The sequence below is a fragment of the Poecile atricapillus genome, chromosome 4 (assembly GCF_030490865.1).
Source record: "Poecile atricapillus isolate bPoeAtr1 chromosome 4, bPoeAtr1.hap1, whole genome shotgun sequence".
Taxonomy (NCBI): Eukaryota; Metazoa; Chordata; class Aves; order Passeriformes; family Paridae; genus Poecile; species Poecile atricapillus.
The window spans coordinates 52,933,911-52,960,521 of NC_081252.1; the positions used below are offsets into that span (position 1 = coordinate 52,933,911).

Here is a 26,611-nt window from a genome sequence, read left to right on the forward strand (position 1 = left end):
GCATTCACTATCTTCCAGAGTTTGAAAACAGTCCAATTGTGAACTAATGAGTTCTGCAGAACCTACTTTCAATGGCCTGTTTATGTTAATTTTGCATGCTGCTCACTAGGAATTAGGAGGCAGGCACCAGGACAGGATCCTAGACTTCTGTAAACATGTTCTTTACAGCTTTCCCTTTGGCAAAGCCTCTCTCACAACACAATGCCATCACACAGACGGGTACTTGTCCTGCCTCGGACAAACGTCATCTCCCAAATGCTATCAGTGGGAATGTGCTTATCTGTGGGACCGATAGCACCACGGCATGACACACAACAGCACATCAGTCTTTCATATTATCTAATTCAAAACACAGTATGTCACCGACCAGCAGTTAAAGCGTGATTGCCAAATACAAGATGCATTTGTCCAGGAAGTTCCACCCACTGAATATAATCAAAAAGCCATGGATATTTTGTCACTGGGAATTTCTGTTTTAAAAGTAAAGAAGAATGAGTACTCAAATAGTTAATGAAATTAAAAACAGAGTAGCATGAATAAAATTAGAAATTAATATCCCCTTCAGCAAGAGAAGTAGAAAAAGATGAGTCCGAGACAACTTACATTGGAGCTGTCTTTTGATTTGCTTATTAAAAAAGGAGGGTAGAGAGGATTTACAACAGAAAAACTAAACCACACTGAATTTATGGTCGATTTAGTTATTAAATTCTGTGGAAAAAAAGCCAGCAGAGAATGTGATAAAGTGTCTTTTCATCACTCGAGCTCAGCTATAAAGAACATCAGAGTGTTGCACAGCATGATTAACATGTTATATTTTACAACCAAATCCTCTTCAAATGCAGCAACATACAAACCCACAACTGCCAATGGGAAATATTGCAGGGGTACAAGAGTAGGGATGTGATAAAAGAAGTCGCCAGCAGCCCTCACACAGCATCACCCTAAATCAGACTTTTCAGGACTGCAAAATGCTCTGTTTATGCATTAAAGGCATATATAGCTTTCAGCTTTTATGTGACCTCTACTCTTCTCCCAGCTCCAACGTTTGCAACAAATCAAGTACCAGCCTCTTACTTTTGTCCTTAATTTGCAGCACTCTGCAATGCCCAGCCAGGTCCTTCATGACCACCAGCTCCCTGGAGAATGCTTCCTTTTGTCCCTAGCCTATTTCATCCCATAAAAGGGCTCAAGAGAGGACCTCCAAAATGCTCTGATGATTAGTTTCATGGGTAAATATCAGCTGGAAAAAGAAAAGCCTTGTGGTGTGAAATCAAACATTAAAAAAAATATCATGATACCATGCAGCACTAACATTGTGACAACCTGCACTTTGGCAATTTTTCTGCACTAGCCCGCTTTTTTGGGTCTGTTTCACCTTTCAGACCCTTTGGAGTACAAACTGTTCCTTTTTCACATCTTCTATTTGTAAACAACTCATCTCCTTATTGCTTAGACTCAGACATGTCTCTCATGAGTGTCAAAGTCCCAAGTGATAAGCACAGTTCATTAAAATAAAGACTAAAATAAACTTCTCCAGGGAAACTGGGTGTTCTCTTTAACTGTTCAGAGGAACTGGGCTCACAAACAGGAATTTTACCCATCTAGTTAAGGTTCTCCAGTCACACCAGGGGGTGGGAGCTGCTGTCAGTCAGACAAGCATTTCTTCCTCTCCAGTGGTGCTGGGCCTGTGAGATCCCAGCATGAAGAGCTGCAGCTGGCACAGTTGCAGCAGCACAGAGCTCAAGGAGAACTGAAGACCTGAGTCTCCCCATGGTCCCCAAACCTGTGATGACACGGCTGTTACCCGAGGCAGGGAGGGAATAGCAGGCACGAGGCTCTTTGTGGACTGCAGATTGTATCTGCACAGCCTTTCTTGAGCAGTATGTCCAACACACCCCGTGCCAGGACATGGTGCTGCCAATCTTCTTCCACACCTGCTCCTTGCCCCTTCCATCCCAAAGAAAGGCAGGTTTGGTTATCCATGCTAACCATTAGCAGTAACCATGAGGTTAAGTGTCTGATGTCAAGGTTCAGGGCATGCTAGAAGGCTCAACCAAAAATCCCCTAACCACTCTACAGCAATCACAGCTTTTCCCTTCCAACAGGGATCAGCTCATCATAAGCCACCAAATATGATTTCAACCAGAATTCAGACCTTGGCAAAAACAGATTTATCCTAACTATGCCCTTGGTGAAACATAATCTCCTTCTCCTCCATTTCAGCTTTATTTAGATCCTTTGGTTTGATGCTTTATGTTGCAACACAAAACCAAAAAAGCTGCCCATGAGACTGCATGTTTTAAAGAAGAAAAAAATTATTCCCTTTTGAGTTTACCACATTACTTTCAAATCTCAGCTCTTCTAGTTGAAACTTGGTGTCTAATGAAGTCATTCAAACCAAAACACATGGAAATTAAGATGAAAGAGTGACAATTCTAAAGCCCTATTTGTCATCATTTGCTGCATCACTGATACCACCACAAAGCTGGCTGCCAAAGCGGTTTTCAGAATTGGGTAGAATCAGAAACATTTTTGATGTAGGCAGAGATTTACTAAGGAATTTGTACTGCAGCCCCCCCTCTCTCATACTTAGCAAGGAACAGTTTATTCATCAGAGTAATAATTTGAGGTAAATTTCCATTCCCAAAACATAACAAAAAGATACCTTTCTCATTTGTGCCAGGAAGCCTTCAAACTCCTTCAAGTTTAGGGTTGATCCACTATATGACGTGCAGCTGTTTGCTGCTTTCCCTAGCCAATAAATGGTGACTAATACCTGCAGAAGTTAAAAAGAAATAATTTAAGCCATCTACACAGTCCTGTAGATAAATGTACTTTCCTGCAACATCACTAATTTTTTCTAAACGGCACAGTAGCACAAGATTTTGTTATAAATCAGAACTGAACATGAATACATCAGGCAACTACAAAATATATGACTTAACATATTGTCTCCTTGGTATTTTTAATAAAAATAATAAAAGTGTTATGTCTGCCTGGAAAAATAAACAGAAAAGATGGATCTGAATAGAAAAACTAGATAGATTTGAAACTTCCAGAAGACACACACAAATATGTTTGTAAATTTGATACAAAAAAATCCCTAAAGAGTACTAATATTACTTCATCATAGTCATTAATGAAAACCATTAAGACCAAGGTAATAAACAAAGTACCAAGAATGTCTGCCTGCTTAAAAGCATCTCTAACATGTGTCTATTTCAAGGACAGAAAAAGGAGTTCCATTTTTAATCACCTTAATGTAAGTGACCAGATGACACAGGAACATTTATTTCCAGGCTTCTGCTAGTTTAAGAATTGCTTAGTCCAAGATTAATCAAAAGCCATGAGCATCTTGTCATTTCTATCAGGCTACAGCATAAAAGTTAGTGATTTCATTCAAGTTCTGACTTGATACCTCTCTGTAACTCAAAAGTCCCTACAAAACTTGTGAGGGGAAAAAGACCAAGAACTGCTCTTGCAAATAGCAAAGATATCTGACCTGACACTGTTGGTGTTGCACTTGTTTTAGAAAATGAGAAATTGAGATGCTTAGGAGGGTCAAATCCAATACATCCAAAAATGCTGACATTTATACCATGCAGGGAAAAGCCTTTTCTCCACCCACATATGTCTCCACTTAGAGCAATGTCTCTAATAATACCTGTGCAGCAGCTATTTGGACTGGAAACTGCTCATCAAAGGCAGTTCAATTCCATGTTTTGCACAGGTTAAAAATGACAGACCATCACCCCAGAACTTAGTGCTTTTCCTCATTTAATGCTCATTATTTCAGCATATTCCATGACATTGCAAAATACTTAACAGCAGAATGAACAGGAAATATTTTGATGTGGAAAAGAGATGCAAAAAATAATAAATAATTGTTGCCATTAGCTGCATTAAAAAAAGATTCATAAACTGAAATATTGTATTTTATGTTTTGGTGGGACAGGGCCATATATTTTGTGCTATATAGTGAACTAAAGGAAACAAGACTAGCAAAAATCCCAGAGGGATTTCACTGGGAACAAACATCTCTTGGAATGTTCTTCCCTAAAACATGCATCCACATTCCTCCTCAGCAACATGCTAGACTTTTCTATCAACTTGCTGTAGCATCCTCATTTTTCATTTAACTGTAATGTCCAAAATTATGCAGCACTGCAGATGAGATACTGCTAGGACAGGATACAGCATCATACAGACCTTCTGTTTAAAAAAACCTGTGGTACATAATGTAAAATATGTATTTTATATACAAATATAGTTTATATTTTTTTTCAGTTTACAAGTAGTAGACACGTCATGAAATAACTAATATTTTAAATAAAGTTCAAAAACTTTTCTCTTTTTTAAAAAAATACATCCAAATCAATACTACTGTGCTGAATGAAAGGAGGTGGTGCTGCTAGTATTGATTTTTTTTGTCTTGAAACCTTTATCTGAACTGCTTTCCTTCAACCAACACCACTTGACAAGTTTAATGCAAAAAGTCTTACAGTATACGTTCTCAAGTTAAATGAAAATATTTGCAAATAACAATATTTCTAGCAATCAGGAAGCTGTCCGATTTATTTTGCCATTCAGTTCATTGAGAAAGGTTATGGTATTTTTGGTTTTTTTATTTATTTCTGCTAAAATGTAATATTTTTCTCTATTTTTCCTTTCTTTATTTGAAAAAAAAAAAAAAAAGGCAGAAAATTTCACATTTGCAAGCAATTCTGGCTGGCTGAGGCTGCAGGATCATGCACCTGGAAAGCATATACTGCCTACAAGCACATTATGGAGAATACTTTTGAAACTTCACCTTTAAAGCAATACATCTGTACAAAGATGTTTAGCCAGTCCCCACAAAGAATGTTAAAATACCAAAGCTGAATTATTACCCTAAAATTCTTTACAGGATAAAGGAGATTCTACTCTACTGATGATGGGAAAGACAGGATGAAACAATTTGGGGGAGGTGGTTTTGGTGTTGTTTGGGGTTTTATTTACCTCCAGTCATAGCAGTTATAATTACTGGCTTTCAAAGTTATTAGAAAAGATCTTGACATTTCCTATCAGGATATAAGAATGTGAGCCAAATAAAAATTATACCAGTTTACAGCTAACTAAGGACAGACAGCTTGCTAGGCTTTAAACTGAGACCAACCAGCAAAGTTCAGACATTTTCTTTTCTAGTTAACAAGTCCAGGATCCAATACCATTGCCCTTAGTTTAAATTAACAGGAAATTAAAGTTAAATAGAAATAGTCTTTCTGGGGAAACATTAATTTATTGGGAAGAACAATGAGAAAGCTAGCAAACCTGATAGTTAGGCCTTGCATCCCAATTTAATAGTAATTTTGGTTCATTTTAAGTGCTTTGTGCAACTGTACTCTATGCCTATATATTTGTGAAGGGATACAGAAGTGTGGCTTCATGATCAAATCAGACTGTTTCCAGCAAACACCTCACTGGACAGCACAGAAATCACTTTGTTTGTCGCTCAGCTAAGAGTATCTAAGAAGAGACAAATGTTCTCCATTTTATTTCTATTATAAGGCTGCTTAACCATAGCAGCTCTGCCTAAATTTCCAGCAGAACCCAGTTAGGTTTGCGTTCACAAGGACTTTTCAGTAATACTCAGTTTTTACTGACATAATTCTTGATCAGGCCAATAGCAGGATTGACCAGACAAAAAGAAAAACTCCAAGTGATCTACTTACATTTTTCAGCTTCCTACTACAGTCAACGTTCCTGTTTGCACACACAAACAAAGAAGGGAAAAAAAAAATTAAAAAAAAAAATAAATCAGAAGGTAGATATAGTTTCCAAGAGGCTGTATGCAGCAGATCACATTTTCCCTAACAAAAGCTTGCCGACTGCTTCTGCTGTCTGGAAACACATGAAAGCTAAGAAGATGTAGTTCACACATTCATTTATTCATAACATGGGAGTATTTTGTCACCATTATTTCAATCATTAAATTAGAATTCTGGAAGTACAAAAAGAAAATGTGTTTATAATGGTCCCACAGTAAAGTAGGACAATGCCAAAATATTTCCTTTAAACAGAGCTGCTGATTTCTTAAAAAAGGAAGACAAAAGTCCTCACTGATAAAATATGTTCTGCAGTTATCCAGCAGTCAGATTCTGCAACCCATACAGATTCTGGAAGCAACTGAACAAGCATAAGAGGCATCACCAAACATTAAGGAAATATTGTGGGTGCTTCTGTGGAAACAAACATTACAAAGAACAAAGTGAATGGATGAAGCAACAAAGACCCTGCCATTTAAAACAGAGCGTGCAGTGGAAAACATTTATTTTTCAAGCGTATACTTGAGCACTCAGACTGAACATTGGCAATAAACTTCTCAATTTATTTTTTTCTCTTATGTTCATGGAAGAGAGGCAGTTTTATGTTAAAAACAACAAGGTACAAAGTTTGTGCAAACATAAACAACATTTCAAAATCCAGCAAAGAAAGCATTAAAAAAATGACGGAAATACGTATCACATTTAGGTGCTGAAAACTAAGTAAGACTATTTGAGATTTAGTACAGATTGTGTCCTGATTATTCATAGTGGAATTGTCTTCTACTATAAGAGTAAGACCACTCCAGCATTAAAATTTACCTGAAAAAACCAAAAATAAATGTATTCAAATCTGTTAGAACAACAAAAGCCTAAATATAGGCAATGGTAAACCAAGTATTTTTGATAACATCTTTTTAAGCCAAAATTTTGTCCACTAATACCCACAAAATAAGAAAAATAGAACAGTCCTTGTTTTTTTCTTAGTAAAATAACCGTGGAAAAGAGACTTGTTTAACAAGTCACAAAAAATTCCTTACAGCATTAGCTCATAATTTTTATAAGCAGAGTGATCCAAAAAATAGATCTAATACATGCCTCAATTAACATCTATATGGGTAAAAAAAGGTTAAAATGTCATTATCTTAAGCATGTGCAATAATGTCCTACTCATCCTTTACCACAGAACAAATAATATTTTCACCATGTTTAAAGAAATCACCCAAAAGTCTTCAAAAGGGGGAAAAACACCTTCATGCCTTGGGAACTAGCTAGCAGAAGACAGCCTTCAGCATATTTCTCTAAAACAGTCATGGACTTGGCTTGTACACCTCCAGTCAGTTACTCAGCGTGAACTTGGACAGTGCTAGGAAAACATCTGGCTCATTTCCACAGCTGCTTTCTCTGAAGCTCTCATATGCAGCAGAGGGCCAGGCCAGTTCTGCAGGGTTTATGATGCGAGGTTTGACTTAGTGACATACTGAACAGCTCTGCTCTGAGCTCCACCCTAGTCAAAGCCTCTCAACCTGCCTCCACCAAGGCACTCCATCCATCCTCAACCCCAAAAAATGAAGGCTTGTATCAGAAAGACTCTTCCTCTCTGGTTTCATATGGAGGTTAGGGTTTTATATGAAGATTATAGATTGTTTTTCAACTCTCTCCGGTCAATCATTGTAATGATTTTACAGGACATCATGACGAACTTATTTCATTGAAATATTATCAGATTTAGAAGAAATACATCACATTGCCCCCACCCACTGCCTTGTAGTGGGCAAGAAGAACCTCATGTTAGAGCCAGAAACTTGGGAAGGAGCAAATAATGGTATTCCTTAAAACAAGGACACTCTCCAGAGTGTCTCCAGATTTTCAGAGCCTTTGAATTTTCCCAGACAATGGCTGAGCACCATGAAAACTTGCCCAGCTTCCACTGCCAGAAAGAAATAAAAAAATGCTACTGAAATGTAGTAAATTGTTTCCATATATTTTTCTAAAATGGATATGTCTTAACAGGATTTCATTAATGATCTTTTTGGCCAAATGAAATTAAACCATTAAATCAAGTCAGCAGCACTTGTTTGTCTGTAAAGCAATAACTTCTGTTATATCTGTAATATTACATGATAGACCAAAAACTGTCAGGAAAACTTCTAAATAACACCAATTACAGACTTTGCTAATTTTATGGAAGTGTGGGGTACTTTTTTCTTTCAAAAGGTGGGGGGAAATTTGTGTGGTAGTGGGTGTGTGGCTTTGTGAAAAACTACCTAAACTGTGGCATTTCCAGTTCACACTGACTTCCTCAGCCCAATTACTGTGTGTCTCAAGGTACAGATCTTGCAGGAAAGTGAAGAGACCATGCTTATGTCTGCATCTCATAGAATCTGAGAGGCCTCTAAATGTCTTACATTGCACCATCAGGACAGTTTCATCTGAAATAACAAAGCTGTGACTTCTTTTCCCCCAGACTGCAATATTTTATTAGTTGGACAGTCAAAAAAAGAATGTCATCAATTTAGATTAGGAAAACCCCTAAGTCTCTCAGAATCTCATTGCATAACTAAGACAGTATTTTCACAAAATCACAGAGTTGGAAGGGACCCACAAAGATCATCAAATCTAATTCCTGGCCCTGCACAGGACATCCCCAAGAGTCACATCACAGGCCTGAGAACATTCTCCAAGCGTTGTCCTATTTTACAGAGCTGTGGTTGATGTCTCTGGGACAAAACCTGTTGAATAGAGCAATCTATTCATCCCAACACTGAAAGTTTCTCAAACCTCTGCTTTCTATTTGTCTTACATTAATTAAATTTCTATAGCCTTTTTGCTCATTCTTAAATATTTACTATTGCATCACATGCACCTGAGGCTGTAACGTGCTAGTCACAAACTGTTGTTGTACTTACTTGATGGTTACTCTGTTTGATGTGTCCTGCAGATCACCAGGATCAAAAAGCTGAGATTCTTTTAGTCCCAGTTCTTTGCAGCCTCTTAAGAATAATATGATATTATCCTGAAAAGAGACAAAAAACATAAAACATCAACACTTTAAACTTTCCTTAATTGAAAAAAAACAATCTTACCAAATTCTTTCTAATTCAGTAACTGCTCATGAACAGTCATATCATTAGCTTAATAAAGAACCAAAGATATTTCCAGTCACATAATTTAAGAAGTCAGTGTAGATTTTGTTTGAAAACCAGACACATATGAAACCTTTTTCTTTTTCTTTTTTTTTTCTGAGATATGTAACTACAACAATCTTGTTGACTTGTTTCTTTTCAAACACAGATGTTGGCAGCTTTTGTAACTCAAAAAGGCCCACTAATTTCTCCACCTACTGCTGGAGGCTGCCATACAGCCTCAGCCTGTTACTGAGTAGAAAAGGCAGGGTTTTTGAAGGGAGCAGGAAGAGTAGATAGGAAAAAGCCAGCCACCATTTAAGCAAGCAATTTGTTCAGAAAACACTTTGCATGCCAGATATGATCTAGCCAGTTAACATAATTGTTCTCTTGCCTCTCCAAATGTAAACAGTCAGAAGCCACTGAGAAAAGAGATAGGGGCTTTCTCCTGAGATAAAAACCTTGAAGCTACACTTCACATACACTGTCTCTAAAAAGAAACACCTTCAGTTTCATAGCACTTCTTATGGAAGGTTTACTCTTTCAACGTGTAAAAATTAAAAGTCAGTAACTACGAGAGGCTAAGTAAAAAACTGATATAAGTCTCTTTCAAACCAAGTCTAAGCAATGACACTGGTTTGCACCAAGGAAATTGAATCTGCATGTGTGCATATACAGTTAGTACAGGTTTTATACACGTGCATGTACACAGCTCCTCTGTTACAGTGAATATGTTTTACATGGATAAATCTTGCAGGCCAGTAGAGAATAAGTTTTTAGGTATATATGTTTCCAGACCAGCAACTGCAATGGTAGATATGCGCACAAGATACAATGTACAGCTTGATATTCTTTGAGGAATCGCATATCAGACCTCAAGCTAAGCTGCCACATGAAGAGTTACAGAGGAACAGATCCACAGCTTGTGGTGGAGACCTGTTTCCATAAAACTGGGAAGCAGAGGAGCCTGGTGGAGTTCAGCTCCTACCCACGCTGTGAGCAGGATTGGTGAGCAGGGCTCTGCCCACATCTGCTCTCAGGCCTCTCCTGGGGCTGGGGGAGAGCTGCCCTGTTTGTTCTGCAAGCAGCATGCTAATCGCCGCGGCTCTTGGCATGCCAACACTCTCACACACAAAGCTCGCCAGCCACACCACAGAAAACACAGACTTGGAAATTCAGAGGAGTTCAAATCTCCCTTTCTTCCCTGGCTGAAACTTAACAGCTCTGGAGGGGAGCCAGTGGGGGAAGGAGCAGCAGTTGAGAGAGCAGAGAGCCCATAACCCAGAGAGACAGCATCATTCATGACAGAAAAGATGCCTGTAAGATTTTCCATCTGGCTTACTGTTTGCATTATAATTTTTCCAACTGCATCATGAATAACTCTTATGTTTAGTCTTTGATGGAGGACAGTCATGGTCACTGTCAAATGGTTGGTGGAGCAATGTGTAAATCTAATTAATGGAATAAAAATGCAACAGCATTCAAAAAAGGTTCTTACAATATTTCCAAATTTAACAAAAATATACAGGACATACAGGTCATAGTAACCTAATAGACTTAGAAAACAATCAAAGGAGGAGGAATGCTGAAGATAGCTAATTGCACCCATCTTTATGCCAGAAATTCACATTTGAGTTATGATAAGCAGTAACAAAAGTACCGGTTATTTGGCAGCCACGTAGTTTGGAAACTCAGTTCTCCTGATGAAAAAATGCCTACTTCTCAAAAAAACAGTGTCACCTACTCCTGTTTGGCTACATGCTTTTATTTTGATGGTCATCATCTGAATAATATTTGCTAGCAGTCACTAACACTATCACCCAAACAATTCTTCAGAAAGATGGTGTTCAGTATGGGCACAAATAACCACACCAACAAGATGCAACCAGTGAGCCCTGAAAGAATTTTCTGCTTTTGCTAACCATCTCATAATTTTTACTTCCCAATGGTCCTAAAAATGGCACTTTGTTTTAAAGAATTGAAGAAAAATCCAACAAAGAAAATGCTGTCAAGTGATGTATTTACTCAAGGACACCTGCCTAGGCTGCCTAACTCCAAGCCAAAAATGTATCTCATACTAGTGAAACTAAACCTTTCCTGGTTTGCTCCAGTTCAGATGAAATTCACATTTGTTAGTTCCATTGAGTCACTGGAGAAAAGCACTCCTAAGCCACTAAAGGGAGAAAGGAGTCTTAAAGTCAAGATCCAGCTCCCAGCAAAGCTTTCTGTCGGGATTACTACACCTTGCATTCACCAGGTCCTGATTTCTTCAGTTCTCCAAAAATTTTGCTTTTATCTTTCAAGAGAATTTATTGTTCAGTGTCTGTTAGCTACAACTGTGCATTTTCTGTAGTCACCTAAAATGTCACTCTTTGTCATTGCTGAAGAAACTAAAGCAGAAAAAAAACAGGCTTTCAAGTAGCACGATACACAAACCATCCTTACTTTAAATAGGTGATTGAAAAGACACATTTAATGTGCCTGCCCAGCTCCTTACAACTTGGCAGAGTTAAATGGGTCATGCAAATAGGTCACACAGCAGTGGCAAGGATCTTAGGCTGGCCAGCTGCTGTGCCTCAGCTAACAGAGTGGTATCTTTTACAGTGGCCTCAGAAGACACATGACCAGAATTTGGTCCCTCTGACAGCCCCTATGAGGCACCATCCCATAATTTCCTCAGTATATTAAACTGGGGTGATGTGGCTTTTCTCTCAGCCATCACTTTCTGCAGCTGCAGTGTTGGAGTAGACAGAGAATTGGTCTCTTAGTCAGCACATTATTTCCTACGGCCCCAGAGGACTGGCAACTGTCTCTCTCTGGCTCCTTTTGGTTTTATCCCACACCACTGCACAATCAAAAATCTTCTTCTGGCTTTTGCCCTTCATGCACACAGAGGAAGAACAAGCTGATAGGTTACAGCCTGAATTTATTTTGCAAATTTTCTCTATTATTTTAATATATAAAATTTTATGTCCATAAATATATATATTTATACAGATGTATAAATTATAAATACGTCATCTATAGATATCGCAGATAGCTACACAATTTGATCTATGCTTGGTCTATAAAATGACAGAAGGTCTAAATAGGCTGCATAGAGAAGGCAAATGCTTCAGTGTGGTGACAGGCACAGGACACAAACACAGGATACAGTGATAGGCTAAATCCAACCCTTTTCTGCTTGCCTCAGCAGAGTCCTGACAGTTACTGTTACATCAGCACTACAAGCAGTGTCATTTACTTGCAAGTACAGAAACCCAAAAATTATTGATGTAAATGTTTCACTATACTGAATTTCAGAAACAAAAAATTAACCAACTGCATAAACTACATAAAACTATGTAAAACTGCAAACTCGCAGGCAAAGCCAGCCATGAAGCAGTAAGAAGGGTCGTGGACAGATAAGGGTGCAGAGCATTGTCTCCCTGAGAACTTAGAAGGATTCATGGGAAGGAAGGGAAAAACACTCCTGCTCTCACAGGTGCATTTCAGCACCATCACCTTTTCATCCTTTCTGGTGTGTAACCTGACAGACCTGCCTCTACAAAATCACTAAATCGCTTTGCCAGGACTATTATCTAAAGATAATGCAGAGAGAGTAAGTAGCTGGCAGAGGGGTTACACCTTCATGAAGATGGAGGGAAGGAATGAGGGAGGGGGGAAAAGATAACAACACACAGCTCACTTTTAATTTTTTTTTTTTTTAATTTTTTTTAGCCTGTGTGTTATAAATATGAAAAAGTGTTTACTGCACAGCATTAAGTAATTTTCCTCACACATGAAGTGGAGCACAAAATCTTGAACTCTGTAAAAAAAAACCGTCAGAAATTGACAGTTGAGTAGGACAGACACCCTGGAAAGCCACCGCTAATTCACACAGTAGCACTGCCAACACACAAGATAGTTCAAGCTAGCGAGAATCAAATATTCACAGCAGGCAAATTCTCTCCATAGGATCTGCTGATCAGATGCAATGGCAAACAGCTTGAATTTGGCCCCCTTCCATTCCTTTCATCCACCACAATCCATACAAAACAGTCTCACTGTATTCGCACTGCAAATCGGTTCTACAGCTTATCACTGTGGAGCCATCGTTTGTCAGATGTGCTACTGCATGGCCCAGATGAGATATTCAGATAAACTTGGGGAAAATAAAAACAAGCCAAGCTGTATGTCTGCACAGAGCATTGAATGAAATGCCAAATACATGCCACTTCTGCAAGCTGGAGATATTATTAGCTGCCAGTAGCACTGCTCTGTTTTGCAGGACAGCTGCAGACAAACAGGTGGCCTTTTTCATTTCTGGAATGCTGGTATTTTCCCTGCTCCAGAATAAGTTAGAAGGTATCTAAAATTAAAAACAAAAAAGGAAAATTTCTGAACTGCTTTTCTGAGCAGTTTCCAATAGACTCTTAAAAGCCTTTTGTTTGGTCTCAACAATTCTTCCTAATCCTCTTATTTTTCCATTTTATTTAAGTAATTTGTGGTGATAATTTATCTGTATAAAAGCATAGGATCTTGCCTGATTCACAGCTTCACAGAAATACTGAAATATTCAGTTCAAATCCACCAGTAAAAACCTTATATAAGGTCTGAGAACTTATCATCTATATATGTATGTATTTATATGTGTTACTATTTCTCCAATATGCTTTCCTGTATATATATAAATACATACATATGTTTAACAGTATATATGTGTGTGTGTGTGTTTTACTGTTCATCCAATATGCTTTGCTGTTTATATAGATATATATATATATATATAAAAACTACATAGAAGATTGTTTTCTGTGGCAAACTCCACATCAGTAGATTTGGAAGGAAATGGATCAGAGTTAGGACACATTCACTTAGAAGCTGAGGACAGGTAACTTCCCAAAGAGGAAGGCCAGCAGCACTTCAGAACTGAAGGCACCTCCCAGAACAGCAAGGGGAGACAGGGCTGCTTACATCCCAAAAGGATTCTGGCACACAATAGCATCACCCATGAAAATTAAACACTATTGGAAAAAAAAACAGAAAGAAAGCCAGCCTTTTTCTACCTCTTTTTGAGTAGTCAAGAAGGGAAAGATGTGTCTCCTTCAATAACAGTCCTGTTTTCTTGTGAGAAATGCAAAAAACTACCTTTAAATTTGTGTGAAGAAATGAAGAAATGTGAAGTTGGTAGTGTACTTCAACTGCACAAAACACACCAGAAACCCCAAACATGGCTCTAAGTGACCTTCAGGTAATATCTGTGTCTGCCTGAAGATAAAATCATAGAATCATAAAATCTCCAAGGTTGGAGAAGACCTTCAAGATCATCCAGTCTAACCATCCACCCAGCACTGCCCCTGTAACCCCTGAACCACTAAAGCACATCACCCAGTCCCAGATCCAGATGCCTCTGAACACTTCCAGGGATGTGACATCCGTGGGCAACCTGTTCCAATGCCTGATCATCCTACAATGAACTTTTCTTCTAATACCCAATCCAAATCTTCCATCTCACCTTAAAGTCATGTCCTTTAGTCCTCTCACTGTAGGCACAGCAGAAGAGACCAGCCCCCACCTCACTACAACCTGCTTTCATGTAATTGTAGAGAGCAATGAGGTCCACCCTGAGCCTCCTCTTCTCCAGGCTAAACAACCCCAATTCCCTTTGGGTGTCTCAGTACCTGACCCCAAAGATAACTTGGCTGGAAGTGCCAAGGTGCTTAGATCCTGCTGCTCCCAGCCAGGCTAGGGCAAAACCCTGCAAGTGCCTAGAGAGAGAACTAGTGCACAACTTTGACACTGCTATTGATTGTGTAAAATTTTATCTTATTTCAATAATCTGAATGGAAACTGGGAAAAGGAGAGAACATGAGCAAGAGCAGACTTCAACTCAACAGGCAAAAGCAAACCACGGGAGGGTGGGAGGGGTGCACACAGCATGAGCACAAGGCTGACCCTATGACTTCACTAGTGAAGTAGGTCCTGATATTATCCCTTGCTACATCAGATCATTATCCCTGAAGGCATGAATTAAACATTTAAACAAATGGGGGCTCGGTCAACATCCATGTCTTTGGGGGAGAGAGCAGATGATGTTCAGATGATGTGAACTCCGTCAGATTTGCCAAAATCAAGATACACCCTAAGATGGCTTTGTTTACAGCACTGAAGACAGAACATAGGCAGGCAAGGAAAAAACCCAAAATATTTCCAGGCTATCCACTGGCTCTGATGATGATGAAATCACAGCCAGATGTCAAACAGATGTTAGATTTCACCAGGTCTTGAAGAGGGGTTCCTGTCTGATGCCATATTCGATGGTAACAGCCATGATATAGCCAAGGAAGAGGATAACATTTCCTTTCCACCCCTTCTCTGCAGCTCACTCTCCCAGCTTTTTAGTACCAGATGATAGCACTTGGCTTGTGAGGAGTTTGGTCACAGTTTTCTGACCTTCTGTTACCCACCTTTCACCTTTTTTTTTAAATTTATTTTTGTGAATAAAGCTCATGAATAACGGAGTTAAAAACGAGTTCTCACACAGTCAGTTGTGGCCAAGCACTCCTAGAAGCCACTGGGAATTCACCTTGCAAATTGAGAGCCAGAGGGGTAAAAACAAAACTAGCAAAAACATAAGGCATGGTTCCTTTTCCTGTAATGGAAAGGAATGCTATTTATCTCACTCTATATGGTGGGGCTTTGAAGTGGGGCAATACCAAAGTTATGTCACAGTGGGTTGGGGAAAGATCTACAAAAGAGACAAGAATGAAAGGAACACCACAACATCATGCTCTGAGGGCAACCTGAGCTCCCATGTAGTGGCAGCTACTTCTTGTCCATCCTCCTGGAAATAGTTTTTCTGTCCATCTGAAGGAGAGGAATAAAGGTCCCGAAGACAAATTTGACCTTTATTTGCACTCACATTATGAGTGCAGGACTATGACTAACCTAAACACAGATTTCAAGGGTTTCAACCCTGAAACCACAGCTTGTGCCACAATGGTTCCCTCTGGATATCCTCTGGGGAAACTGGACACTTTCCTTTCTCAGCACATCCCTGCAGCTATTGTCTTCACAAATGAGCTCTACAGAAAAATATGAAAATGGGCAAGAAATTCACAACATGCTGTTTCCTAAGTTTGGTTTATTTATGTGTTATTATCCAGAACCAAAGTATCAAGGAAAGTACAGAGTCTGGATTTATAAGTACTCAAAAGACAGACATCTCAAACAAACTGTCTGAAGAAAACAAAAATATATAAACTTTAAATCTAAAGTTTTAAGTCATAATATGGGTGAATTTTTTTTTTTGCTAGACAGAGTGTTAAAGCTTATCAATCTGCATACAAAAAAAAAAAAATCAAAAAAAAACCAAGCCCCCAAAAAATAGATAAATAAAGCTGAATTACCTCATGAACAATATACCCAAAAGGGACAGCCCTAGGGTAGTCCAAAGGAACACCATTAACAGTTTAATCTCCAACACAAGGAAGTCCTTCATGTGTTATGTATAGTCATCAATTAAACCAAGCAGTGCTGAATAAACCTGAGCCCTTCCACACTAATGTCAGGGCAAATGTGTGTTAAGCCATGGCACAACAGATACTTAAAAAAACTATTTATTTGTTCCTGCTAAGAGAGGTGCTTTGGTCATAAAGATGATTACCTATGCAAAGAAAATGTATGTGCTAAGATTTATTCCACAGTTTTCTTGATTATACTAGCAAGTCTACAAAAGAGAATACATTTTATTTCACAAAGCCTGCCTTCTCTGCCTGCAGAGTCTGAGCTTCATGGGATCCCTTTGATCACATTTGATATCCCAGGACACTGATACCCAACACCTGCTTTCTATATTTTGACTTGACTGTAGAGAAAATAACCTTGTTTACCAGGAAGAGCAGTGTTGATTCTTCAAGGGACCCAGCTCCAGGAAACCATCAGATTCAACTTGTAAAAAACCTTTGGGATGGAGTGGGTCTTACAGAGAAGAAAAAGAGGAAAAATTCTGTTCATCACAAGCCTTATCTGACCAGCATCATCTATTATAAACCAGTACAGATAACACAAAGCATAACCAGTGCATCTGCATGCAGCTTCAGAGATTACTATCTGAAAAAATACTTCTCAACCTGTGATCACTACTGGCTGCTTTTATTTTTCTCTGTCACTACATCCAAAGCAGATGGCAAGGACAAAAAAATAAGGGAAACAGAAATAAGCAATACTGAGAATTATACATAATGCTTTTCTGATACAAAAGAACCTGATTAATTAGAAACACGGTTTTGTGTTTAGGTATAGCCTATGTTTTGTGTAGGTACAGCCTCAATTCTTACCTTCCCTATGAAATTTATTAGCTGTCTTCCCAATCAGGCACAGAAGCAGATTTCATCACTATTGTATAAGCCCCAAAATACAGGGTTTTAATGAAAATATGTCCATGATGAACATAATCTGAAGTTTTGTGACATCCAGCTATATTGGACCTGCTGTGCATTCAGGGCCAGAGAACAGCTAAAATTTTCTAAAGTTTATTTTTAAGGTCTGAAACTGTAAAGGTACAAAAGAAATTGATACCTAAAATTAAAATCAATATGACATTAAACCTCTAAAACTGAATGTATGACCACCAGCCAGCAGTCTCATAACAGTTTTTCTAATTACAGTAACCACTCACTTCTAGCATGACTTTACTTTCTTGCCCTTTTTCTTTTACATGGTATGCTCTCTTTTGCTTAGTATGTTAAGTAAAGCTATCTTCCATTTAAAGCCAGAAAATTGTAACACCCGTCAATACTTGGACTTCTCTCAGTAGACAGCAATCCACCTCAGGGATGAGGACTCTTTGCATCCTGAGCTGTTGGAGGGCCTCTTCATCCCTCTGTCCAAGTACAACTGCTGTAGGTGGGCCTCAAAAGATGCAAGAAAGCTGCCTGTGGGGGCCAGGGGCCTGGCAGTAGCTGTTAAAATCAGACCAAATCTCTATTCCCCAAGGCAAACAGCAAAATAGCGGAACCGCCAAGGAGGACTCATTCCTGTTCAGTTCGTGACCTCTGCAAAAAAAGCAACAAATTCCACTTCTCCTTTCAAACTAAACATCTACTCTTTATTGCCAAGGAATATGTTTTAATAATCTGTGGTGTTCAAGGTTTGATAAACATCAGAAATCTTTTTTCTGCTGCTACATGATACCTGACATACATTTTCCCCCCACTCACAGCTTTGCATTTTCATGCCAACATTACATAAAACATACTGGACTTCTTAAATGTACAGGTTGGGGCCTCCTTAAAACACTTCTAAAATAAGCTGTTCTAGTCCAAAAGCTACAATTTATTTTTTTTAATTGGCTATTTCTAGTGAACGAAGCTTCAGCACATTCCCCATGAAAAACCTACCTTGATGTTTTTACTTCGACTAAAATAATAAATGAAAAGCTTACATATTTAGGTGTCTAGAATTACTTTGGTGACAAAAAGGAAGGGGAAGAAAATTAATAATTTTCAATTTTCTGTAAGTGCATTTTACAAACAATTAAAATGCCTGTGTAAAATTATGCTCAGTAGATCAGTGCCCATCTGTGACTTTGACCACATACAGTATAACAGCTTGAATTATGGAATACTCCAACACTATATCCATGTGTCTGTTGTTTCTTTCCCAGATATGAAAACATACATTTGTGTCTAGATGGCATGGCCATAATTATCAGTGATCTTGAATATCTCCAGCTTTGGTAAGGTTTTTTTATGGTAAATATTCATGGCAAGACGAGCTGCCCAATAGTCTGGCAGTGATTTATTTTCTATTCTTTTTCAACCATCAGTAGGCATTTCTAGATTCAAGAAATAGCATGACTATTCCTGAAGCTATTGTAGCTGCAAACCTAGATTGACTACACAGAATAGCCTACTTAAATTACTTAAATTGTTACTGTTCACTAAGTCTATAGTGTTCATGCAAGCATGCCTTTGAAGAGCCATTTGGAAATCAGGATTAATGGATTACATCTGGATGCCAGTGTAATTTACAATTGTGAGGACTAAGCTTTCAGAATGAATAAAATGTAGTACAATGATATAATGTACTTAAGAAGCAGAATTTCCTTAAATTAATGTAATAAAATTAATGATTAAAGCAAGAGAGAAAGAACAGGAGACTTCTTTAATATGGGTGCATTCCTATTGCAAAGCATTTTCCCAGCTCTTTCATAATGTCTTTGTTTTGGTTCCTCTGGACAACAGAACAGAGGATAGGAAAGGATGTCTCCTCTTACAGGACTGATATCCCTGGTGTTCAGTTTTCTTCAACACATTAGAGGTGTACGTCTGCAACACTCTCCCCTCAGAATACACAAAGAAACAAGGGTAGGAAGAGGTGTTCCTCACATGGATCACACCAGGTCTTTAGAAACAGGATCTAAGCATCAAAGATGGCAGAAATGGCTTGACTTGTTTGTTGGTGAAGGGAACAGATAAGGAAAACAAATCAGCTATCACTGATAATTTATTCTTAAGACTTCAATTAATACTCTACCCTCTGTCCTTTCCAGACCTGAGATAAACTTTTGTTTGTTAGAAGAAAAGAGCCAATCATGCTTATAATTCAGCTTACCTGGGTATAGTCAGTGGCTCCTGCTCACAACAGTCACAAATAAGGCGAGCAGAGATGTTCATGCACCATCAAGTAACAAGCTTCCAACTCCTCACCTGCTACTTCTGAAAATTGTTTCAATTTAAAGCCACATTAAAAAAGGTAATAGAACTTAGCTGATGAGACTGTATAAAAGAAAATGGTAAATGTAACGTAAATGTGATTTTTTTTCCTTTCCTCAGCAAAGGACCAGGACTCAGAGTTGATCAGAGAGAGGTATATCTTGACAGCAGAACCAATAGAGTCTAGCAAGACTATTAGACCAGGCATCAAAGACCATGAAAGCAGCTGTGCTAGCTCCAGCACCAATAAGAAGCTGCCAGCAAATTAGCTGATTTAAAGCACTGCAGAGTCCCAGTCCCCAGCCAGCTCACATCTCCAAACCACACCCATAGGTGTAGATTCCTGGAGAATGCAAATGTTACACATGGCTACCCAAAACCAGCTCAAGGCCAGCAGGACTTATTGGCTTTGGCAAGCACTTCTACACTGCCCTTCCTATGACTAGGGAATACATTCATCAGACACAGGACTGCCTTGCTTGAATGCACTGACCCAGCTGACGCTCAGCACTGTGCTGAAGGCAATCAACCCTTAGGTCTGGAGACCCTACCCAGGAGCTGCCTGAGGCTTACAAGGTCAACAGATGTAGCCCCATCCAAATACAGGGACTACAGAGCTAAGCAAGCACCTCAGGTGATGCAGGAACACTGCCCAAAACTGCAGCACAGGAGCCCACCCACCCAGGAGGCACCAGGCCCTGGTCACCCATGTTCTGCATACTCTTTATGCACATGCCAGCCAGCCCAGAGCTGCACAGGGGCTTCAGCCTGCCTCTGACTGCAGAGACCGTGCAGAGCCAGCTAGCACCTGAGCAGCACCCACTTTCTGGGTTTTTTGGCTACCTGGAAATCCCTAAATGTGCTGTGCTGGACTGCTAAGGCCATTTGGGCCATTTGCCCTCAAATGGGAAATGCACTGGCATCAAGCTGCTCTCCTGCAAGAGCTGATGTGGCTGTCCTGAGCAAGGGTGAGAGCTGTCAAACCCAAGTAAACTGTAGAGTGAGCTGCCCACACCCATACCACAGAGGTTATCCAGGGTTCTGCATTCTCTGGCATATCCTAAACTCCACCTTCCATTATCCTGAACAGACTAGTTGACTCTTACTTACTTCCCATCCTCAGTCTGGCATTTTTATTTATTCAACTTGCATAGTTATAGAAGACAAGAATATTTCTATGATGCTTTAAAAAGAATAAATTATATTGGAAGCTGTGATAGAGGACACTGACCACAATTTTTGGAGCTCCTGGTGTGTAATTTACTTACATAATAGTTTGTATTAAGGTTTAAGTGCTGGATTTCTAGTATTGCTCATCAAATTTCAGCCAAATGAAAAAGAATAAGCAAGGTGAACTACTCTTGGGAAGATAAACTATCTGCAAGAGTTTTCGATACAAGTGTGAGAGCAAGAACTCTCAGTTCTTCACAAAATATGTAAAGGTCTGGAATCCAAGGAGTTTCAGTTCTCTAGGATCATAATTTAGAAAGTAAATTTTAATCAGGATTGGGTGGCTCAAGAGATTGGGTAATAGTATTTAAAAAAGCAAGTGATTAATCTCTGATCAACCAGAGGGTAAGGACTAAAGAGCATTTAAGGTCTTCAAACACCCCTGGGAACCAGCCAACTTTGTCTAATACTGTGGGTGCTGACTCTAGGCAGATTTTGGATTTTCTCACACGCAGTCTTCATGCTTATGAGTAGCCTCCTCTAAATTTCTTTAGAACTATTACATCAGCCTCCCCAAAATTCTGCATTAGTTATGCCTTTGAAATGCCAGTGGCAGACAGATACTGAATTTGCTGATAACACTGCTGGCAAATACCTTGTCCTTCTCTGCCCCTTTTTACTGCATTTGTATGTTTTTTCTTCATTACAAACTCCTGAAGGCATTGACTTGAGGTGCCATATAGAATAACACAGAAGAGGAGATTCACATCAACAAGTTGATACTTTGCAGGAAAACACATTTAAGTCAATGCTGACTGTGTCATTCAAAGATCTGCGATGCACAAAAACAGAGGCCAGGCAGGTCTGAAGATAGTTTCTAAACTCCCTTCAAACTAATCATAATATTGGATTGGATTTTGCTCTTTGGGTTGTTTCAGATAGAATGAAAGAACAAGGAAAAACTGTTGAAATATTGCTGAAGATAAAACATCACCCATTCTAAAATAGTTCTACTAATACCTTGCTTAGTAATTTTTTTGTTAGACTGCAGCAGTTGTCCAAGAGGATGTAATTATTTTGCTTCTTTCTTGTTCAAATTTCTAGTCCACTGACATATCAGATTCTACCCAGTCACTATTGAGAAGTGTAAAAATAAAATACAGGCATATACACTAAGGGAGAAGATCAATCTAGCCTGACTTCTCAAAACATACAGAGCAAAACCAAACTCAGCCTCCTGTGACAAACTTTATGTCATGTTACTTTTTTTTACATTAGTCTGTCACTAAACACAGAATTTAGTTACAAATTTTTATTTATGTGTTTTTCTGGCCCACAGCATTTACTTATGTACTTATCTTTACCTCTTTAGAGGCTTTTGTAAGAGCTCTGACAGCATTCCCTGAGAACCATTCTGTTTTATTTACCAGTTTGCAACTAGTTTCGCCATTAATGGATGCAATTCCTGCATCTTTTCATAATATGTTTTCTGAAATATCAGAAAAGACATTTTTTCCAATATACAGTATAAAGCCTGTAGTAGTAGTTATTAATTTGTTTAAATCTGTCTGTATTTTCTTTGAAAATAAACAAACAGTACAGAAGAACAGTGTATTTGTGTCTGGTGCATGTGGCAGAACATTTCAAGTTTTCTCTTTCATGCAGTTGCTATAGTTTAAGAAGAAACTACTATCTGATATCCTTAGGGGTAACAGGAGAAACTTAATGAAAGAAAACATCCAGGAATTGTGCAAAAATAAAGTTTTTTTTCTGCTTCTGCAGATGTCAAGTGAAAGTTGCATGAAATATTTTTCTAGATCAAAAGTTGAGATATTTTATTAGCTGGTGCTACTGACCTGTGAAGACAGTCTTCTGGCACAATTTCCACAACTTATTTACAGTATCACCTCAGTTATCTAGAACTTTGTGTTATCCCCACAAGGGTCAAATTCCTGACTTGTATTAATTACACTGAAAATTGCCCTGGATTACTTGAAACCTCAAATAACTGAACCTACCCACTATCCTCCCTTTTAAATAACAGAGGACATACTGTATAGTGGTGCTAATGTTTTGTGGCTGATCCCTGTAACTCCAGAATTTAATACATAAACGTCACACTTCTTATCTAGCAGGTCTGCCAGATTTGGTCTGAAAACCTCTCAAAAGCTCTTGAGAGGCAGAGAGCATTTACAGCATAGTCTTATTCACAGCAGTGGGCTGCAGGACTGGAGGAGATAGCAAGGACAGGAAGGTTAAAACCAGAAAACCACTGACTAGCATTCCTGATCCATGCTCTGCTGGCCAAGGAAACAGACCTGCTTCACAGCTCAGCTCTCTTTAGTTGTCAAACTGACCTTGGATCCCTCCTGTAGTCAGCCAAAGACTGGGTGCTGCCTGCACGGTAAGCCTACGTTCCACTGAGATGGGAGCTTCTTATTGTGCTGCATCTTGTGCCCATCACCTGCAAGTCAGACCTGCAGCTTCCCCCTGAGGGCACTCACCAAGCAGCTTCACAGGAACCTCTATAACTTCATGAAATCACATCTTGAATGCAAATGTGACAATTCAATGACCTACTGACAACTTAGGCAATTTAGCCAACAGCAGACATTACCTCTAAGATCTCTAATGCCGTTGCTAGGCGAGAGTGATAAAGTTAGGACTGGTTTTGGAAAAAACAGCAAGCCTCTTTCCAACCAAACTAGAAACAGTATTCAAAGGACAACAGCAACGTGGCAGCTTTCATTAAGAAAAGGTATGAGAAACATCCAGGAACACTTGGTAACACCCATAGGATTTGTTGGCTGTGCAGCCAAACTACACAGCACCCATCCAACCCAGCAGTTATAAATGGCAAGCAGCAAGAGCATCAGCAGCCTGGGCTATCACTTTGAGGCCTGAAATTTGTTTCCCCACAACAGGTGCAAGGGTAAGTGTCACAACTCAGCACTCAGTCCAACATGCCTCCCAATGCATCAACACCACTGTACAACATAGTAAGTCAATTAACATCTCTTTAGCAGTAAAAGAAGACCAAATAATACCAACATTATGACTAAAAAAGAAGAAAAAGAGGAAGGGTGGGAAAGCATAATGTTTACCATTGGCCTTTTGGGTAGCACAAGCTTGGTCTAAATTGTGCATGAGAACTACTACAATTCAAAAGAGAAAAGCCGAGGTAATGAAATAGTGTAACAGAATGGACTGAAAAAAGCTGAGCTGAACTCAGTACACACTTGGATGCATGCACACATTTAACAAGTTCAATACTCTCCCCTTATTGAAAAGCCTGAAAACCCCCTTTCACACATCATGCAGTAATAAATCAGCATGCATTATTGCTCCAAAGAAAACCAGACATTCGCCATCTAGAGTAATAGTGCTTCTCACATGAAGATGAGGAGGCAGAAACAAACAAATACATGCCAAGAGTGAGGACTTTAACAGTAGGACACCACTCCAAAAAGCCAAGGATTGCCTCTGTACTGCAATATTAATTTTCTAGACCATTAGTTATATTGCTTGTCCATAAATGAATGTGCAATTCTCCGACTAAGCTGTGGGGCAGATTTGCACATGATATCACAAGGTCTTTCAGCTTTCAAAAGGTTAATAGTTAATGATTTTGATGTCCCTCAGTCAGATAGTTCAGCCTATCACTGTATTTTCCATAAGCAATTAACTAAGCTGTTTCCTCTGCAGCATTAATTTTAACAGGTTTACAATAGTATCATTAGACCTCTGGACTTTTAACAGGAAATGCATTACAATTGGAAAGTACCATGCCAAGCAGGAAGCTAGTGGCTTTAATCCAGGAGCAGTGAGGAATGCAGAGACAAGGAGAATTCAGTGTCAGGTATTTCAGCTTCTATGAACTCTTGACCACAGCACCAGACTACAAAATTTTACTGGGCTCTTAAACTAAAGAAATCACTTTGCACAGATCTTTCCATTAGTTTGCCTTTTTGCTTGTTTGCTTTAAGTCAGGGAAACAACTGCAATGTGATCTTTGGAGCAAGACACGTTCCATCATCTGCATTCAGCACGTAGGCTCCTGCTAGCAACATGCACATCATCTAAAATAAATCCACTTAAGAGTGCCGGGAAAGGTTTTCAGCATAGAAACAGTACGAACAGTTGCTAGCAGACATTAACTGCAACAGACTTCACCAAGCTGATTTGCAGCCAGGGAGGGGATTAGAGACAGCATTCTTCTGCCACCATCTTCAGCCCAAGGGCTAGGGTCACAACAGACTGTTGCTTGCTCTCTTTTCACAAGAGAAGGTCAAGGGAGCCTGAGCTTCCCTGGACCATTTTGAGGTGGCCGATCTGTTGGTCTGACTATACTGTGAAAACTCTTCCTGCTTGTCACCCAAGGACTTCTCAGGTTAAGAGCTTTTGGGAAGTTACCCTCCCTTTTCACACTTGCAGTGCTGCTATTATCCAGTTATCAACATTGGTCTAGCTGTTCCCGGCAGCAGAGGCTACATGTCACTGAAAAAGACAGTTGGGGATCAGAGATGGTATTTATAGCACTGACCTACAGACTCCAACCTGTGAGAGGCTTTCCAGAATTAGGGAGTGTGAATACTAGTAAGTATAATTTTAAACACAGACAACCTTTAAATGAAGGATTTGAATTGAGAATTTCCTGGGTTCCTGTGTCATTTGCTTTTGGCCAATACCTTAAGGAGTGCATCTAAGTTTAAACTCTGTAGCTGCAGCTTCAGAACTATTTTTGACTGATGGAATGACACCTCTTTTCCCAACTTGGTGAGCCTCTTCCTTCCCTCCTGCCTGCATTTCTGTTCATGCTGTAAGATGAAGGGTATTTTTTAGCCAGGTCAGTTGTCCACTCCAGCTAATATGAAGGCCAGTGCTGTCATTTGGAGAAATGCCAAATCCAGAGTAGCTGAATGCAACCGTAACCTCAGGTCTAGTTTTCCTGGCTAAGGATAAAAGCTGATATTTATTTAGTTCAAGACATGGATAGTTATAGCTCTGCATATTTTATGTGTGTTGGCCTAAACACTTGCAGTACATCAGCTCATTGTTTCTTTTTATATCCTCATTGCAAACTAATCAATTTTGCAAGAGACTACACACAAAAATTTCAGGTGCCTGGATACATCTGCAACAGTGCCACACTCCCCACAGGACACAGGTGACACATTCACAGACTCAGGGCATCCAGCTCCTTCACTGGAAACTCCTGAAGATGGGACATGTCTCCAGAGCATGTGGTATTTGCCCAGCTATCAAGAGAAGTCATAAGCTTCAAGAGCTTGATTTGTTTTGAAGAGAATAAGCCATTGCTCAGGTGGGTCTTCGTTTCAAAGACAGCAGCTCAAGGAAGACACTGATCCTTCACCTCATTATGTGCAAATTTAAGCTACTTGGAAAGATGGCATTTGTTTGTCAAACTATTGTTTTTTCTCATGCTTTCATATACTTCAGAGATTATTCTTCAAAAGCTTGCCATTTCTGAAATACTCACTCAACTCAATGTCATTAAACCAACATAATGCAAGTCATGGCTGAACTTGCAGAAGGACTCCAGCATCTGAAAGCAAATCTAACAACTATTCTAGTGGGCAACCTACATCTTTCATGGGTACAAAATGAACTCTTCCTGGAAGCCAGCTGCCCTCACCAAACCAAGGAAAGACTGTCATTTATAGTAAAGGTTAATGCCATGATAAGGGCAAGTTCACATTTCAGCTGCCTAGCATTATCACTTCAGCAGAAGCAATATTTTTCTTTTTGCCATTTTCAAATGTTATCCCAGGAATCCTTCAGTTTACTAAACTTT

The 26,611-nt window shown here is 39.2% G+C and overlaps 1 protein-coding gene across 4 annotated transcripts in view; it reads right to left on the bottom strand.

The window, feature by feature from the left end:
- LIMCH1 (LIM and calponin homology domains 1) overlaps positions 1-26,611 on the bottom strand; it is a 172,638-nt gene that overhangs the window by 64,404 nt on the left and 81,623 nt on the right. For all 4 annotated transcript variants that reach the window (XM_058837311.1, XM_058837310.1, XM_058837309.1 and 1 more), the window contains exons 4-6: positions 8,711-8,817; positions 5,712-5,742; positions 2,666-2,776 (exon numbers count right to left, since the gene is read on the bottom strand). In XM_058837311.1, coding sequence (XP_058693294.1) covers positions 2,666-2,776; positions 5,712-5,742; positions 8,711-8,817 — 249 coding nt within the window. The remainder of the gene's footprint in view (positions 1-2,665; positions 2,777-5,711; positions 5,743-8,710; positions 8,818-26,611) is intronic.